General features: G+C 35.9%; 2 protein-coding genes across 3 annotated transcripts; one reads left to right on the top strand and one right to left on the bottom strand.

Moving 5' to 3' along the window:
- Window positions 1-2,489: 2,489 nt before the first annotated feature.
- On the bottom strand, window positions 2,490-5,247 carry LOC132164309 (transcription initiation factor TFIID subunit 7-like). Of its 2 annotated transcripts, none has more exons than XM_059574797.1 (6): window positions 5,149-5,247; window positions 4,477-4,599; window positions 3,739-3,872; window positions 3,527-3,646; window positions 3,284-3,355; window positions 2,490-2,861 (listed from the first exon to the last, which is right to left on the bottom strand). In XM_059574797.1, exons 2-6 carry the CDS (start codon window positions 4,595-4,597, stop codon window positions 2,700-2,702), a joined length of 609 nt encoding a protein of 202 aa, XP_059430780.1. In that variant the 5' UTR covers window positions 4,598-4,599; window positions 5,149-5,247; the 3' UTR covers window positions 2,490-2,699. The 2 variants fall into 2 exon arrangements, with proteins under 2 accessions (XP_059430780.1, XP_059430781.1); XM_059574798.1 differs by lacking the exon at window positions 5,149-5,247 and adding an exon at window positions 4,774-4,848.
- A 4,999-nt stretch (window positions 5,248-10,246) lies between these two features.
- Window positions 10,247-13,906, top strand: LOC132163672 (disease resistance protein RPP2A-like). The gene is made up of 5 exons (XM_059574039.1): window positions 10,247-11,263; window positions 11,385-11,750; window positions 11,820-12,692; window positions 12,784-13,330; window positions 13,674-13,906. The coding sequence occupies exons 1-5, from the start codon at window positions 10,247-10,249 to the stop codon at window positions 13,694-13,696; spliced, it is 2,826 nt and encodes a 941-aa protein (XP_059430022.1). The 3' UTR covers window positions 13,697-13,906.
- Window positions 13,907-16,267: the final 2,361 nt, after the last annotated feature.

Below are 16,267 nucleotides of genomic sequence, written 5' to 3' on the forward strand. Positions count from 1 at the left end.
ATGTTTACTTTAAATTCCTTAATAGCCAAAAAAGGAAAGAATGTTCTAAATTGCTTTAGTGTAGTAAAACATTAATTATAGTGATGATTTAAACACAATTATATTCAATCATTATGTGTAATATATACACTACCCAAAGATGTGATCTAGGTCCATAATTATTGTATCTATTTACTTGTGTCATCCCTAGTCCTAAGGGCCTTTTTGTTTTCCCCTATATATGAACTTGTGAGTAGAGTCTCGATTAAGCTCTCCCATAAACCCAATCAATTAAAAAAATAAATAAATAATGGAATAACTAGATAATAAATCTTAAATATTTATCTTATAAAACTATGGTTTCTCTAAATGGTGCTTGAGTGAACTTGCCAACATTGTCGAATGCAGGGAAGACAGAGGGCTAATAGTTTATCCCGTTTTCTACCATGTGGATCCCTCTGACGTACGAAATCAGAGAAAGAGTTTTGCAAAAGCTTTAGCTAGACATGGAGAGGACCTAGAGGTTGACGAAGAGAAGATGATGACGTGGAGGGCTCAATTTGAAGTGAAGTGAGTTGCTTTCTTGCTTGTAAAGAAAAATATAATAGGAGAATCGATAGGAGTCAGAATGCTTTACAGAACCTACTTATTTCCAAGATCCTGATCATGGGAGAAGAAATAAAATATAAGAGAATAATGGATGATCGTGATCGAATCTGTGTGATAAGTAGCAGACTAAGACACAAAAGGGTATTGCTTGTTCTTGATGATATGGATAGTGAAGAACAAATAGAAGCATTAGCATGAAGCCCTGATTTGTTTGGTGAAGGGAGTAGAATCATTTTAACAAGCAGAGATTTTCATTTCTTGAACAGGCATGTGACTGCTAGTGCTATCTATGAGGTGAAGTTGTTGAATGACAATGAAGCTTTGCGGCTCTTTTGTTGGAATGCATTCAAGGCATCCTATCCTGAAGAAAACTATAGGAATCTGTCTTGGAAATTTGTGAGTTATACTCAAGGCCTTCCTTTTGCTCTTAAAAGTTTTGGTGCCTACTTGTTTGATAGAACACCAGATCAATGGAAAAGTTTCTTGGATCAAATACAAGAAGGGCATCTAGAAATCATACAACCATTACAAATAAGCTATAATGGACTGGATGCAATTGAAAAGGAATTATTTTTAGATATTGCTTGTTTCTAAATAATTTCATTAGCGCTTAATCTTAACCATTGATATATTCATTGGGTTATAACAGAGTTCAGAGGATTTGAAAATCATTGACTTGCGTGGCTCTCAAAACTTGATGGAGATACCAGACTTCACCGGAGTCCCAAATCTTCAAAGACTAGATTGAGCTTGAAGGTTGTACAAGTTTGTCTAAGCTCCATCCATCTATTGGAGTCCTTAAATGGCTCAAACGATTGAATTTTCGAAATTGCAAACTATTAGAAGCCTTCCAGACATGATCAACTTGGAATCTCTTTAGTTTTTTGATCTATCTGGCTGCTCAAGGCTCAAGGCGCTAATTTCCAGCCATCCTAGGAAATATGACATCTTTGGGGATTCTTAAGTTGGACGGGACTGCTATAAAGGAATTACCATTATCATTTGAGGGTTTATCTGGGCTTGAAACTCTTGAGTTTAAAAACCTGCAAAAACCTTTCATCTTTTCCAAGTGTCATTTCCAGTTTGTCATCTCTTGAGATTGTAAACCTGAGCGGGAACAAGTTTGCGATAATACCAGATACCATTTGCCAGCTTTCCAATCTTGAATCGCTTTACTTGAGAAATTGCAGCAGGCTTCAAGCACTGCCAAAGCTTCCATTGAGTTTAACATACTTGTATGTTGAGAATTGTCCATTGCTGGAGATGTTTTCTGATGTACACCAGAACTTTAAGTGAAATATTGGCCACCACCGATGGCTCCTTAGCAGCATTGTATATTGATCATTATGATGGTGGCAGTCCCTGCAATATTTTACAATTGGACCTACGAAGACATTTACTGACCCAAGGCTATTGCCTATTGGGTGAGTCTTTTCGTTCTCTCATTTTAACACAAAAAGTCCGTGCAATATTTGCCTTTTTTTTTTCACACAAAAATCTTAGTTTTTGTTTTGTTTATCTCTTACAGAGAAGATTCTTTGGTACCAAGGTCATATGCGGGTCGTGGTTGGGACCTGGAATCCCAAAGTAGTTCAACAACACAAGTGCTAGTTCCTCTGTAAAACTTGAGATGCATCCAGATTTGAATGATAATAGGGAGTGGAAAGGATGTGCTCTGTTTGTTATATATGAAGTCCATGAGCATGAAAAGTCAAATCCTATGATTTTTGAGGGCACTGATCCTACTCTTCATCACTTTGTATATCATTTTTAGACCGACAAAGGACATCTAGATACACCTTTGTCCTCCCTGTCCCTAAAGTGACATCTGTAGGGGCAACTGGATTTTGGGTGTATATACCAACTAAATGGTTTATGGAACAGTCGAAGAACTTGGATGGTTTCTCAAGAAAAATATGCTTGCTCAAGACATCACCTTACCACCTTTTGTGGAAATTCTTCACAATGCACACCATATAGCTAATAACCTAACATAACCAAATTAATTCGTGTGTTGAATTACAAAACAAGACAAGATACAAAAAAAAAAAAAAAACAAAACAAAACAAAAACAAAAACAAAAAAATTAAACTAACAGCAATACATGCTCTTCAAATTGAGTCATCAGATTCATCAGAGTCGCTTCTGTCAGGCTCCCCAGCATTTGTTCCAACCTCTGGGGCATCTGCCTTAACAACAGGCGCAGGTACAGGTTTTTTACTTGCATTTCGGACACTTCCATCTACATCTTCCTCTTGCTCAGCAGCTTCAGCATGTGAACAACTCAATCAAGGAATAATCAATGTACATAAACATGACATAACAGTCTTCATCACCAGACATTGAAAACTATGACTAATTCCATCATTCACAAACAAGCAATACATCAAATCATACTCTCGTATTTTTCTGTGAAACAATGTACCAAGTGCCTTAACCTAACATCCTCAGCTTAGTGACACATTGAATTAGAGGTGAAAACAAGATAAAAAGTATAAAAACATACTTCCAAATGAACCATAACAATCAATTTTAGCCCACCATTTTTTGGATTTAAATCAAACTGTGCAACCATTACCCCAATCCCAATCCGCCACTGGAATCTTAAACTGACATTCAAAGCTTAGATTATTTCCCTATGAGTGTAATCTCACAACAATACTAATGAAGTAAAAGTACAATAACATGTAAGGATATCAACATTCTCCGCCGCTGCACCAGCATGGATCTTCACTAAATCTTTCAGGACACGCTGTACAAGCTCAGGCTGCAGAATGTAATGAAGTTGCAGTCAGTACAAACATCAGATTGAAAAGGAAAGTGAAGAGAAAACTACAAAGTAACATCCCATAATGCTATTCTCTTACTATTAATCCTTTCCCCCTCTCCTTCAAAAATATTAATGTCATGTTAAATCTTTGAAATAACTGATTTATACATTTAGATCTGGCTCCCTGCGAAATCTCCGCTTTCGAGCATCTCTCATAGGAGGGGTGAGACCATGTCTGTACTCCACCACATCTGGAGCAGCATCACCTGCTTCTCTAACCATAATCATCTGTTACAACCGGCAGTTCATACGGTTGCATTAGAACGAAGAAATCAAGTCTTTAATTATGTCAATAATGATAATGCCAAAGAGCACTTTACCTGACCAACATCTGCAGTCTTGATCAAGACACTGTCATCATATGTTTTATATGATTCTACAACACAAGGAAGATCCAACAGTGATGCAGGGAAATGATCATTGCCAATGACAAACGTGCCACTCTTCCCATCCTCTGCAATGTAAGGTGTTTTAAGTTCACAATTAGACCAAGAAGGCAGGTCACTCAACAATAATTATTGGCCATAAATCCTTTCTTTTTTTTCTTATCATTTGCTCCTACACTAGGCAAATCAACTCAACTACTTCTACAAATATTATTTAACGACTCAACATAAAAGGTTTTACCTTTGAATTTAAAAACCTACTCTAAAAAAAAAAAAAAGAAAAAGAAAAAAAAGAAGCCTCAACACCATATTGTTAGCACATAACAAGAAGATAGGTATAACTTTACAGAAAGAGAAATTTAATTAAATATCACTTGGCCATAACCTTTAGGAAACAGATTAATATAATGGAATAGCACTTCTGAACTAATAATATATTTCAAGATTCAGACCATTAGAAAAGCAAAGAACTTGTAACGATTTGACACACCAGTTATGTCATATTTAAACGTAACGATAAGCCATAAGAAAACCAAATTGGGATAAGCAAAGAACTTTTCTTTTCTTTTCTTTTTTTGCTCCTTTTCTTTTGGGTTACTCAAATTTTGCTTTCCAAGCACTTCAGAAACTCATTATGTAGTATCTTTGATGAAAAAAGAGTTCATTTCTCACCAGAAAAGGACAAATCCAATGACTTGTCGTCAGAAGATGAAGCATTTTCACTTTCACTCAAAAGGCGGTCTAATCGCTCTGCAACAGAAGGTGGAACTCTGAGTATGAATTGTTCGTCCATTACTGGAAAAAATAAAAAACATCAAATTAATTGGCCTAAATTAATCAAAATCACAATTCCACAAAGTGACAAAGCTCTAAAGCATCATTCACCTTATAAAAAGGCCACCTTTAGATTACAAATTGCATTTCTATAAGCAATAATTGCAACCCAGATAACAAATTAATAATAATTACCAAATATTTTACATTTATTGATCAGAATCTCTTTCTGCAACAAAATTCAACTCCTTTTGCATTGTCCTATAGGCCAAGGAATTCAAAAGGAAAAGGCGAATTAATTTATTCTTTTTTCGCATCAAATCAATCCATTTTTCATGGGGAAGAAAAAAAAAAAAAAAAAACCCAAATAAATGAAACCATCAAGTCGAAAAACTTAATCTGCAATCCACAAAAGTCCCTTAGCCAAGCCCCAAAACCCCCAAACGAAACCTTTTAAAAAAAAATTTATATATATATCCCAATAAACAGTACGAATCCTAATTCAAGAAGAAGAAGAAAAAAAGAAAAAAAATATATATCCCAAAGAATTCGACATAAAACAACGGGTACCTTCGGGGCCTGCCTTGAGCTTGGAAGGTCTTCGAGAGAGATAGAGGTGCGAAAGAAAAAGCGCAGGAGGGGGGACAGAATTGGTAACTATTTTGTAAGAACAGGGGTACGCTGGGAAACAAACATAATTAAATTGCAAAAGACCTCCTCTCAACTTTCTTAATTTTAGAGCCCGCATAATGAAGCGGAGATCACTAGTTTGAATCATTATCTTTTTTTTCTTGTATGGACATCACAAAAAAAAAAAAAAAAAAAAAAAACTCACACCTTTAGAAACCATCTTTAAAGTTTAAAAACTCTCAATTTAGAGCATTGAACTTTTAATTTTTTGTAATGTCCCCCTCTGCATAGGATTTTCTGTTAAATCCTGTAAAATTCTTTCTTTTTTTTTTATAAAAATAAAATTTTCAAAGATTTAAGCATAGGTGATAATTTAATAGAATTTGAAAAAATACGTACCTATGAATCTTCGCATTTGTTATTTTTTATATGTATTTTGAAAATTTTGACAATATTTAACGGAAAATCCTAATAGATGAAGTATTGCAAAGAAATTAAAAGTTTGATACTCTAAATTGAGAGTTTTTAAACTTTGATGTGATAATTTCAAAATGTGTAGAAGTTCATAAAAGTTTTGTGAAGTTTTCCAATTATTTTTTGTACACCGACTCATTTTTATCACCGATGCTTAAATCTTTTTTTTTAAAAAAAAACTCTCATATCTTATTATTTGTTTGGAAAAATGACTCATTTTATTTTATTTTATTCATTCTTTATTTTTTTGAAAAAAGATTTACTCTTTTTTTATCATTATTTTTTTTACTTATTCTTTCATTATTATACCCATGTATTGACAAGACCTAAACTTGATAAGCGACATAATGGCTAGCAATTTTTGACATGTTTCGCGAATCTGACACAAACCCAATACAAAATTATAAGATTATTATTGAGGGGTTTGATCCGCTTAATTAAATTGGTCGATGTATAGTTGTTAAATTACCAATTATTCCAAAAGCTTAAATTAATAGGAAGAGATAAATTTAATTACTTAATCAATATTTTAACAATAATGAACTTATATAGTCTTATACTCATATCTTGATACAATCCAAACCTAGCACGAAAACATAAACCTACACCTTCCCCTCCTTGTATATGAAGGGGCTGATTTTATGGACGAATGCACAATGCTGTTGGTACTTCACTCACACACACAATAGAACACATGCATACATATGTAATGGTGGTCGAGTATTTCAATACTTACTAAAAAAGAAAAAAGGATTGCATTCTCAAATGTTAGTGAGATGCACCAATTGTGTTGTAGTACTTGTGCTTTTGTTCTTAATTTTTCGTGTGTTTGTGATACTTGGTGTTGGAAGCCATGCATATTCAGAAAATCTTGTCTCATTAGCAATTTTTTGTACCATAACTTATATATGATACAACTTAAATTGGGGTTTGGGCATAGTCATTGATAAAAATTCCATTAACGAAGCCACTATATAATTTGAACTTGTTCCATTAGTTGTGCTAGCTGCTGATATAATTTAAACCAGTATCAGGAAAACACAGAGAGCAAGGATCAGTTGAGAGGTAGGCAGAAAAAAGAACATTTACTCTTTGAATAGATTAAAAACTGCAACCTCAGAGTCAGTACAAGCTAATACACAATCAATTGGTAATTTTCTGCAACAATTAAAAATCCATATATATAGCAGCAGACATTTATCACCAATTGCAGCTAATGGTAGTGATGCAGAGGACATGGAAAGAAACACCAGCTTAATTAATTAGTCAATTAAGCACATTATCATATTTATCTCAAATCTCCATATTAATTCCACTAGTCTAAAAATATGAAGTTATGACATAATAAAGAATTGGTCCATGCATGCAGAATGTTTCATTGCTTGAATATATATAAGCCTTTATTAATTAATTCAAGCAATTCCAGATAAGGATGGATAACAATTACAGTAATTGATAATTGATAATATAGCTAGCTAGATAGGCTTGATATATAATCCTCGATCACTTCCTAGCTAGCTTAATCTAGCTTGTACGGAATGTTCCAATTGGATCAACAGCTCCTGTTGCCCAAGTGGCAACACCCCTAGCAAGGACCTCTTTAGGTTTTATGGTGTACTCGAGTGAATCAGGTGGGCGAGCGCCAAGCATGAAAAGTCAAAATTCTATGATTTTTGAGGGCACTGATCATCCTACTCTTCATTACTTTGTTTATCATTTTGAGACCGACAAAGGAGATCTAGATATACCCTTTGTCCTCCCTGTCCCTAAAGTAACGTCTGTTGGGGCAACAGGATTTTGGGTGTATATACCAGCTAAATGGTTTTTGGAACAGTACTCGAAGAAATTGGGTGGATGGAGCTACATTGAAGCTTTAATTTTATCAGATAGCTTGGCTGTGGAGGTGAAAGAGTGTGGGGTAAGTCTAGTATGCAGTGAGGATGATGGCATGATGCTTTGCAATTCTATGAAGCTTTGAATATTATTGGTCATGGTTTGGATTTAAAAACTTATCATCCTCCTTTATATCGTATCGTTTATGATTCAACGTTCATGGTGTATTGTTATGGAAGCTCGCTAGGTCACCCTCAGAAGCTTCTGGTAAGTCATCCCATCCCCTCTACTCTTCTGTCACATTTCCTTTTAAAGGAGCTTCAAAATTTCTTCTTTAAATTATGAATTTGCTCTGTTTAATTTGCTATTTCTCTCATTTCTTATGTGGTTATTTTGAATAATTGATATTGCTGGGTTGTGGCGGAGTTATTTATGTTCAAGAGAAACATAGATTTAGCTGATGGATTGAATATGTTTAAATATTATTTTTTCACAATTGTTTCCTACTAAATTTGCAGTTAATTAGGTCAAAGAGTATTTTATGGAATCAATTTGCTGAATATTTAAACCCTATCGGCATTAAAACATTTGATCAGCTGGAAGTGCCAGAAGAGAAGATGATCGGTGAAGATGTCAAGTATGTAGTTACAAAGGACTGAAACTTATAGAGCTCGAGTTGTACATTAACTACACTAGAGGAAGGGGAGGCTGCAGTTATTTATCTCATTCACCTAGAGAGTGCTTCCGTGTGCATTTATCTCATTCACTTGACTACATTTAATTGCCACTGAGATAGTTTTGTCTAGCTGAAAATTTTGTCTTCTTTTCTTAATGTCAGATTAGGTGACTTGAATTTGTTCATCAATCTTGCCGTGGCCCCAAACCATTATGGTTACTTTTACATCCCTTTACTTTTTTTTTTTAACTTACCTTCTTCATGTACGTCCATTTGTCTCTCCATTCATTAAGCTTCTTCTAGAAGCTTTGACAAAATGGCTTTATTGTTAAAAGTTGAAGCCATTCGGTCTTAAGGAGAGAATGCAGCAACTTTAGTTGAAAGAGAGAAAGAAGAAAAACGGAAGTTGCCGAGAGAGAGAGAGAGAGTAGAGAGAGTTGTGTTGCATAGAGAAGAAGAGATACATCATTTTTCTTCTGTTCTATCTCACGTTCGGAACGCTGAAAAGTTTAGAGAATTTTAGAGAATATTTTCTCTTTTTGTATTTAATTGTCTTTTGAGTGAAATTGGAGTATATTGGAGCTTTTGAATTTAAGTAGTTTTGTTCGTACTACTATTTGTACTCTATTATTTTGTTAATGAATTTTTCTTAGATCGTCTTTGCTAATGAATGTAAGCTTGTTAAGCTAAATCACTTAAATTTTAGTGTTTTGTATTGTTGTGCTATTTTTTTATTCTGCACTTTTTTTACTTCTATGGTGATCTGGGAATTTGAATTTGCGATATAAAAAATAATAATTATAATTTGACAACTTCACCTCTCGAGAATACCAATCGTTCCCAATTGTCACCCCCATGTGCATCTTTTTGAGAATCCTCAGAGAAAGATGATGAACAAGATCAGAAGCCACCGGTTATTACAAAAAAAGAGGAGCTACCTCTCCGGCGGAGTTGGCTACGGTGGTATACGCAATGGCCATGATCAATGCCTGAAAGCATTAGAAGTCAACACCTCTTCTCCATCTTCATCTCCATCTTCATCTTCTCCAACACCTCGACGGAAATACGATGTTTTCCTCAGTTTCTACGGCCAAGACACCCGCAAGAGCTTTACGGACCATCTGTATGCAGGTTTGATAGAGAAGGGCATTAACGTCTTTAGAGACGATGAAGAACTCGGGCGAGGAAAAGATATTTCTGAAGAGCTCCTGAAAGCAATAGAAGAATCCTTGTACGCGGTCGTCGTTATCTCAGAAAACTATGCTTTCTCTAAATGGTGCTTGAACGAGCTTGCCAAGATTGTCGAACGCAGAAGATCAGAGACGACTGCAGGGCTGACAGTTGTTCCCGTTTTCTACCATGTGGATCCCTCTGATGTACGAAATCAGAAGAGGAGTTTTGAAGAAGCTTTTGCTATACATAAGGAGGTTGACGAAGAGAAGAAGGAAACGTGGAAAGCTGCCTTGAGAGATGTGGCCAATACCGCCGGATGGCATGTACATTATGATAGGTAACCTTTAATCTTTTCTTTCTTTCTGCGAGATCTATCAGTTTTATTCCAATTAATTAGTATCATCATCATAATCTGGTACACTAGTAAACCCCAACTAGCCGAATGATGTGCTGGAAAATCAATTAATCAAGCCTCAACTACAATGCCAAATTATATAAACTCGAATATTTTCCCTTTCCCTCCTGAATGAAACTAAACAGTAAACATTGTACAGTGTAAAAAGTTGTCTCTCTTTACTCCACAATAAATCAGAATACAAACAAACAAACTTGAAAACCGAACATTATTTACAGAGAATTTGGCAGAATTCTTGAACTTCCCTGCTTTCATAACCCGAGTGCGAATCTCCCAATCTATCATCTTCAAAATCTGGTCTCTTTATGACTGCCAATGTCTCATCTAAATTATTATCCTATCTTCTTTACAGGTACGAGTCAAAAATTGTCAAAGAAATTGTTGAAAGCATATTTTTTGAATTGCCTCGTAGCTTTTCACGTGTTTCCGAGGGTCTTGTTGGAATTGAATCTCGTGTGGAGGAAGTTATGAAGTTACTCCATATTGGGGAGGGTGGTGTTCGCTTTATAGGGATTCATGGGATGGGTGGGGTGGGTAAGACCACACTGGCACAAGTCATTTATGATATGGTTCTTCGTCAATTTGAAGTTAGATGCTTTATTTCTTGTAAAGAAGAAGATGGATCTGGAACTAACAGAAGAATTTATCGTCCTCTGAATGATTTAAAAAATCAGTTTATTTCTAAGATCCGCATGGGAATGCAAAGGAATTTCTTGGATGATAATGATCGAATCTCTGTGATAAGTAGGGAACTAAGACACCGAAAGGTTTTTCTTGTTCTTGATGATGTGGATAGAGAAGAAGAAATAAAAGCATTAGCATGGAGCCCTGATTGGTTTGGTGAAGGGAGTAGAATCATTTTAACAAGCAGAGATGTTCATTTGTTGGATAGGCATGCGACTGCTAGTGCTATCTATGAGGTGAAGTTGTTGAATGACAATGAAGCTTTGCAGCTCTTTTGTATGAAGGTATTCAAAAGACCCTGTCCCCCTTCTGAAGGTCATTCTGATGCAGATTTGTATAAGAAAGTTTGTATGAAATTTGTGAAACTTGCTGAAGGCCTTCCTTTAGCTCTTGAAGCTTTGGGTAGCCGTATGTCTCCTCAAACACTGCCTCTATGGGAAAACAGTGATGAAATACGTCCAGGAAGTTCAAAAGTGATAGAAAGAAGCCTAGAAATCAGTTTTGATGGACTGGAAGAGTCGGAAAAAGAATTATTTTTAGATATTGCATGTTTCTTCCGGGGTTCAGATTTAGTTAACATAATACATAAACTAGAAAGTTTTGGTTACTTTCCAAACATCAGTATTGACGTTCTAAGGGGCAAATCTCTTATAACCATCTCAAGGGGCAGATTGTTAATGCATGGTTTGCTAGAAAAAATGGGTCAGCAAATAGTTTATCGTGAATCCCCATATGAACCCGGTCAACGCAGTAGATTGTGGGATTGGAAGGATGTCCTTGATGTATTGAAGAATAAAACCGTAAGTGGATTAGAATAGATATGAACATAAAGTAGAATAATTCCATATATATATATACTAATTTTTCTAATTATTTGTCAAACACTTTTCACTACACTAATCTAATTGTTCTTGGGAATAGGGAACTGTTGCGGTTCAAGGCATGGTCCTGGACTTCCCTAATAATACAAGAAGGGAATTAAGACTGGATGTGGATGGCTTCTCAAATATGAAAAGATTGAGAATGCTTAAGATTGGCAACATTGATTGTGTAGAAAACGTTTCTGAACTTTATGCTAAGTTAAGCACTCTGGTATGGCAAGGAAATCTTTCAAAATTTGTGCTACCCGATGGATTACGCATTATGGAATGGTGTGGATGTTCGGTTTTCAACCAGACATACTTGTCGTATCCTCTAAAATCCTTGCCAGCCACTTTTGAACCACACAACCTTGTTGAACTCAGCATGCCTTGTAGCCCTATCGAACAATTGTGGAAGGGATTTAAGGTAAGTTTTTTGCTTTCTAAATAATTAAGTTCATTATTTATCCATTGATTTATTGGCGGCTTATAACAGAGTTTAGAGGATTTGAAAATCATTGACCTGCGTGGCTCTCAAAACTTGATCGAGATTCCAGACTTAACCGGAGTCCCAAATCTTCAGAGACTAGAGCTTGAAGGTTGTACAAGTTTGTCTAAGCTCCATCCATCTATTGGATTTCTTAAAAGGCTTAAACGATTCAATTTACGAAATTGCAAACGCCTTAAAAGCCTTCCAGACATGATCAACTTGGAATCTCTTGAGTTTTTTGATCTATCTGGCTGCTCAAGACTCGGCACGTTTCCAGCCATCCTAGGAAATATGTCATCTCTTGAAATTCTCCTGTTATCCCATTGCACAAGACTTTTTGAGCCAGATGAAACTGCTATAACACAATTGCTTCTGAAGAGCTGCAAAGATTTATTATTCCATTGTCACTTATTTCCGAAAGAAAGCTTAGATCCCAATGCTCATTTGATCCTTAATTCATTATCCGAGTTAAGCTCTTTAATATTCTTAGATCTGAGTTATTGCAATCTATCGGATGGAGCAATACCCAATGATCTTGGTTACTTATCCTCACTTGAGATTCTAAACCTGAGTGGGAACAATTTTGCGAGAATACCAGATAGCATTTGCCAGCTTTCCAATCTTGAATCACTTTACTTGAGAAATTGCAGCAGGCTTCAAGCATTGCCAAAGCTTCCATTGAGTTTAATATACTTGTACGTTGAGAATTGTCCAAAGCTGGAGGAATCTTCTGACCTTTTATTCACGGGGACTTCAATTGAAAAATTGGCACTCGCTGATTGCTCCTTAGCAGCATTGTATATTGATTATGATGGTGGCAGTCCCTGCAGTATTTTACAATTGGATCTACGAAAACATTTAGAGACAGAAGGCCATTGGGTAAGTCTCTTTCTCTCATTATTACACAAAAGTCCCTGCAATATATATATTTTGTTTTACACAAAAGCTCATTTTTTTTCCTCTCTTACAGAGAAGATTCTTTGGTACCAAGGTCATATGTGGGTCGTGGTTGGGACCTGGAATCCCAAAGTGGTTCAACAACAAAAGTGCTAGTTCCTCTGTAAAACTTGAGATGCATCCAGATTTGAATGATAATAGGGAGTGGAAAGGATGTGCTCTGTTTGTTGTTTATGAAGTCCATGAGCATCATAAGTCAAGTTCTATGATTTTTGAGAGCGCTGACTTTGTTTATCATTTTGAGACCGACAAAGGACATCTAGATATACCCTTTGTCCTCCCTGTCCCTAAAGTAACATCTGTTGGGGCAACTGGATTTTGGGTGTATATACCAGCTAAATGGTTTTTGGAACAGTACTTGAAGAAATTGGGTGGATGGAGCTACATTGAAGCTTTAATTTTATCAGATAGCTTGGCTGTGGAGGTGAAAGAGTGTGGGATAGGTCTAGTATGCAGTAAGCATGATGCTTTGGAATTTTATGAAGCTTTGAATATCATTGGTCATGGTTTGGATTTAGAAACTTATCATCCTCCCTTATATCGTTCCTCAGAAGCTTCTGGTAAGTCATCCACCCCCTCTGCTCTTCTGTCACATTTCATTTTATAGGAGCTTCAAAATTTCTTCTTTAAATTATGTATTTGCTCTGTTTAATTTGCTATTTCTCTCATTTCTTATGTGGTTATTTTAAATAAGTGATATCGTTGGGTTGTGGCGGAGTTATTAAATTTAGCCTGCTCTTTATGTTCAAGAGAAGCACAGATAAAGCTGATGGAATGAATTTGTTTTATTATTTTCTCACACTTGTTTCCGACTAAATGTGCAGTTAATTAGGTCAAAGAGTTTGATGGAATCAATTTGCTGAATATTTATTATGTTTTTTGTTCCTATCGGCATTGAAACAGCTGATCAGCTGCAAGTGCCTTAAGAGATGATGATCGGTGAAGATGCCAAGGACTGAAAGTTATATAGCTCGTGTTGTACCTTAACTTCACTAGAGGAAGGCGAGGCTGCATTTATTTATCTGATTCATCCAAAGGGTGTTTCCTTGTGCATTTATCTCATTCACTTGACTGTAGTCTATAATGTATAATTTATAAGGTAGCTCTTTTTGCTTTCTAATAAGAAGTTAACACATAAGCCTAGAACAATATACGGCTTTGTTACAAAACACCGGATTGAACCGCTTTTATCTTATTACTGAAAAACCCCTCCACATCTACCTATTAGCTCACATTTAGAGATGGTGCAGAGAACCAAAAAAGAAAGAAAAAAAAAAAAAAACCACTAAACAGTCTAAAGTTCATCTAGCACTTCTTGTGGGAAGTTGAGTTGACGGAACACAGACCGTGCCTTTGTGGGTACATCAAAAATCCAAACCTCAAGCAGTATGGTGCCAAAAAGGTTGCTAGCACTTGTGGTGTTTCCATTCGTCCACATTCGGCTGGGTTGTGGTGGTGGGATTGTTCTTTCGAGCGAGGTGAGATAATAGAAAAATGGGGAGGGTTATTTTCGTCAATGAGTGATAAAAAAAAAAAAAAAATGAAAGTTTAATCTAGTGTTTTGTTCCATCTAATGTGTCAATTTTATATTGGATGGCATAAAGAACTTGGTGTGGGCTAATATACCTTTATAGTTTTGTCTAACTGAAAATTTGGTGTCCTTTTCTCAACATGCTTGAATTTGAATGCATTTCAACTTTCATGGTCGGTCTCCTTCAGTATATTCCTCCAAAAGTATTTTGAAGGATCCATTGTAAACAGAGTCTTGCATCCTCCAATTGGATATTGGTTGTAGACACAACTTGCAATACCAAAACAAAGTGCGTTTACACCTAATAAAATCATAATCTGAAAATAATCTCTCATAAAAATAAAGCATATAATAAGCTCTACTCAATAAAGGAGCTAGGAAAGAGAAGATGGGAGAAAAAACAGAGTGTCGGATCTTTTTCTCTCCCATGTTTTGTAAACTTGCAGGAAATTTCATAACCCATACCGGTGGAATGTATGGTCTTCTTATTTTTTTTGTTTTTCTGCAATCTCTCCCATGCTTTCGGTCTTATTTTTTTTGTTTTTCTGCAATCTCTCCCATGCTTTCGGTGAACAACATGCAGGGACCAGGATCCCCTCAGGCAGCCATGTTTCCATCTTTTAATTTGTTTGCATTTACTAATTCCCACTTCTTCAAATTTTTATTGCATTTGTTGGCTATGTTGTCCCTTCCCATGCATGGTAATCTTAACATTCAGCTCTTCCGGAATCCTAGCGTGGAGCTATTGCATGTCAGGATTTTAGACTTTCACGCCTAATCTTCCTCTTTTTCTTCATTTCTTCTTTTCTTCCCATTTTCTTTTCTTTCTTTCCTCTTTCTCCCTTGTTTCACACGTCCATTGTCGCCTTCACCAGACTCACCACCTAGTATTGATATTTGACCATGTTTCCCTATAATCACTAGACTCATCACTGTCTAAAATCAACATATAATAATCCGACTTAATTCCACTTTAATTTATGCGAAGACTGCAATATCAGTGATATTTCACTGCACAATCTTTCTAAAAGTTATCAGTAGCATTACTCACAGAAAAATACTTTTCATAAAATTAAAAAACTCTTTAAATTATTTAATTTATTAATATTTCTTTTTAAGAAAAAACTAAATCCCTGCTCCCCACTTCATTTTATTGACTTTTGGAAATTTAAGTCAACTCCCCTCGAGGATTAGATGGCATTGAGGATTTGAGATTCAAGGATCCTGGAAACTTAGCTTCTCTAGTTTTCTTTCACTTCGCCTTTTCGTGCAATTCCTCTTCACGGCTCCTCTTTTTCTCTATGGCTTGGTCTTTCTTGGTTTGTCACTCATGGGCCAACGAGTATGGCTTCTTTTTCTTCATTTATTTCTTTCTCAATTCTTTCCACATATACACACAGCCTTGCTTTTCTTTTCTAAAAGTAGAGAGAATCTTACCTGCATGCAAGTTCTGCAACTTACAGAATAGCTTTGAAGCAATGCCTGGAAGTTTCCTTCTGTTGACCACGTTTCCACGACGCGGAAATGTAGCACTAACATTGTTGGGTTCATTTAAAAGTCTATTGGTGCATGTTCTTCCGAGGATATATTTTTAATTAAAAATATATATTAAATGTATAAAAATTGAGGGGCGAAATTATAATTTCCTTTTATTTTTGACAACTTTGCCTCCAAAATTATAATTTTCCTTTTATTTTTGACAACTTTGCCTCTCGAGAATACCAACCGTTCTCCATTGGGCAACCATGTTCATTTTTTGTGAATTCTCAGATCTGAAGATGAACAAGAGAAGCCACCGGTTATTAAAAAAAAAGAGGAGCTACCGCTCCGGTGGAGTTGGCTACGGTGGTATAGGCAAGGGCCATGAATGCTCATCATCGTCTAGTGGTAAGGCCAAGATGTGGAAGAAAGAGCGGGGTGCAGGAAGAGGAGGAGATCTGGGGTACAATTTCAAGTTATCGACGAT

This window comes from Corylus avellana, chromosome ca10 (genome assembly GCF_901000735.1).
Source record: "Corylus avellana chromosome ca10, CavTom2PMs-1.0".
NCBI classification, from domain to species: Eukaryota; Viridiplantae; Streptophyta; class Magnoliopsida; order Fagales; family Betulaceae; genus Corylus; species Corylus avellana.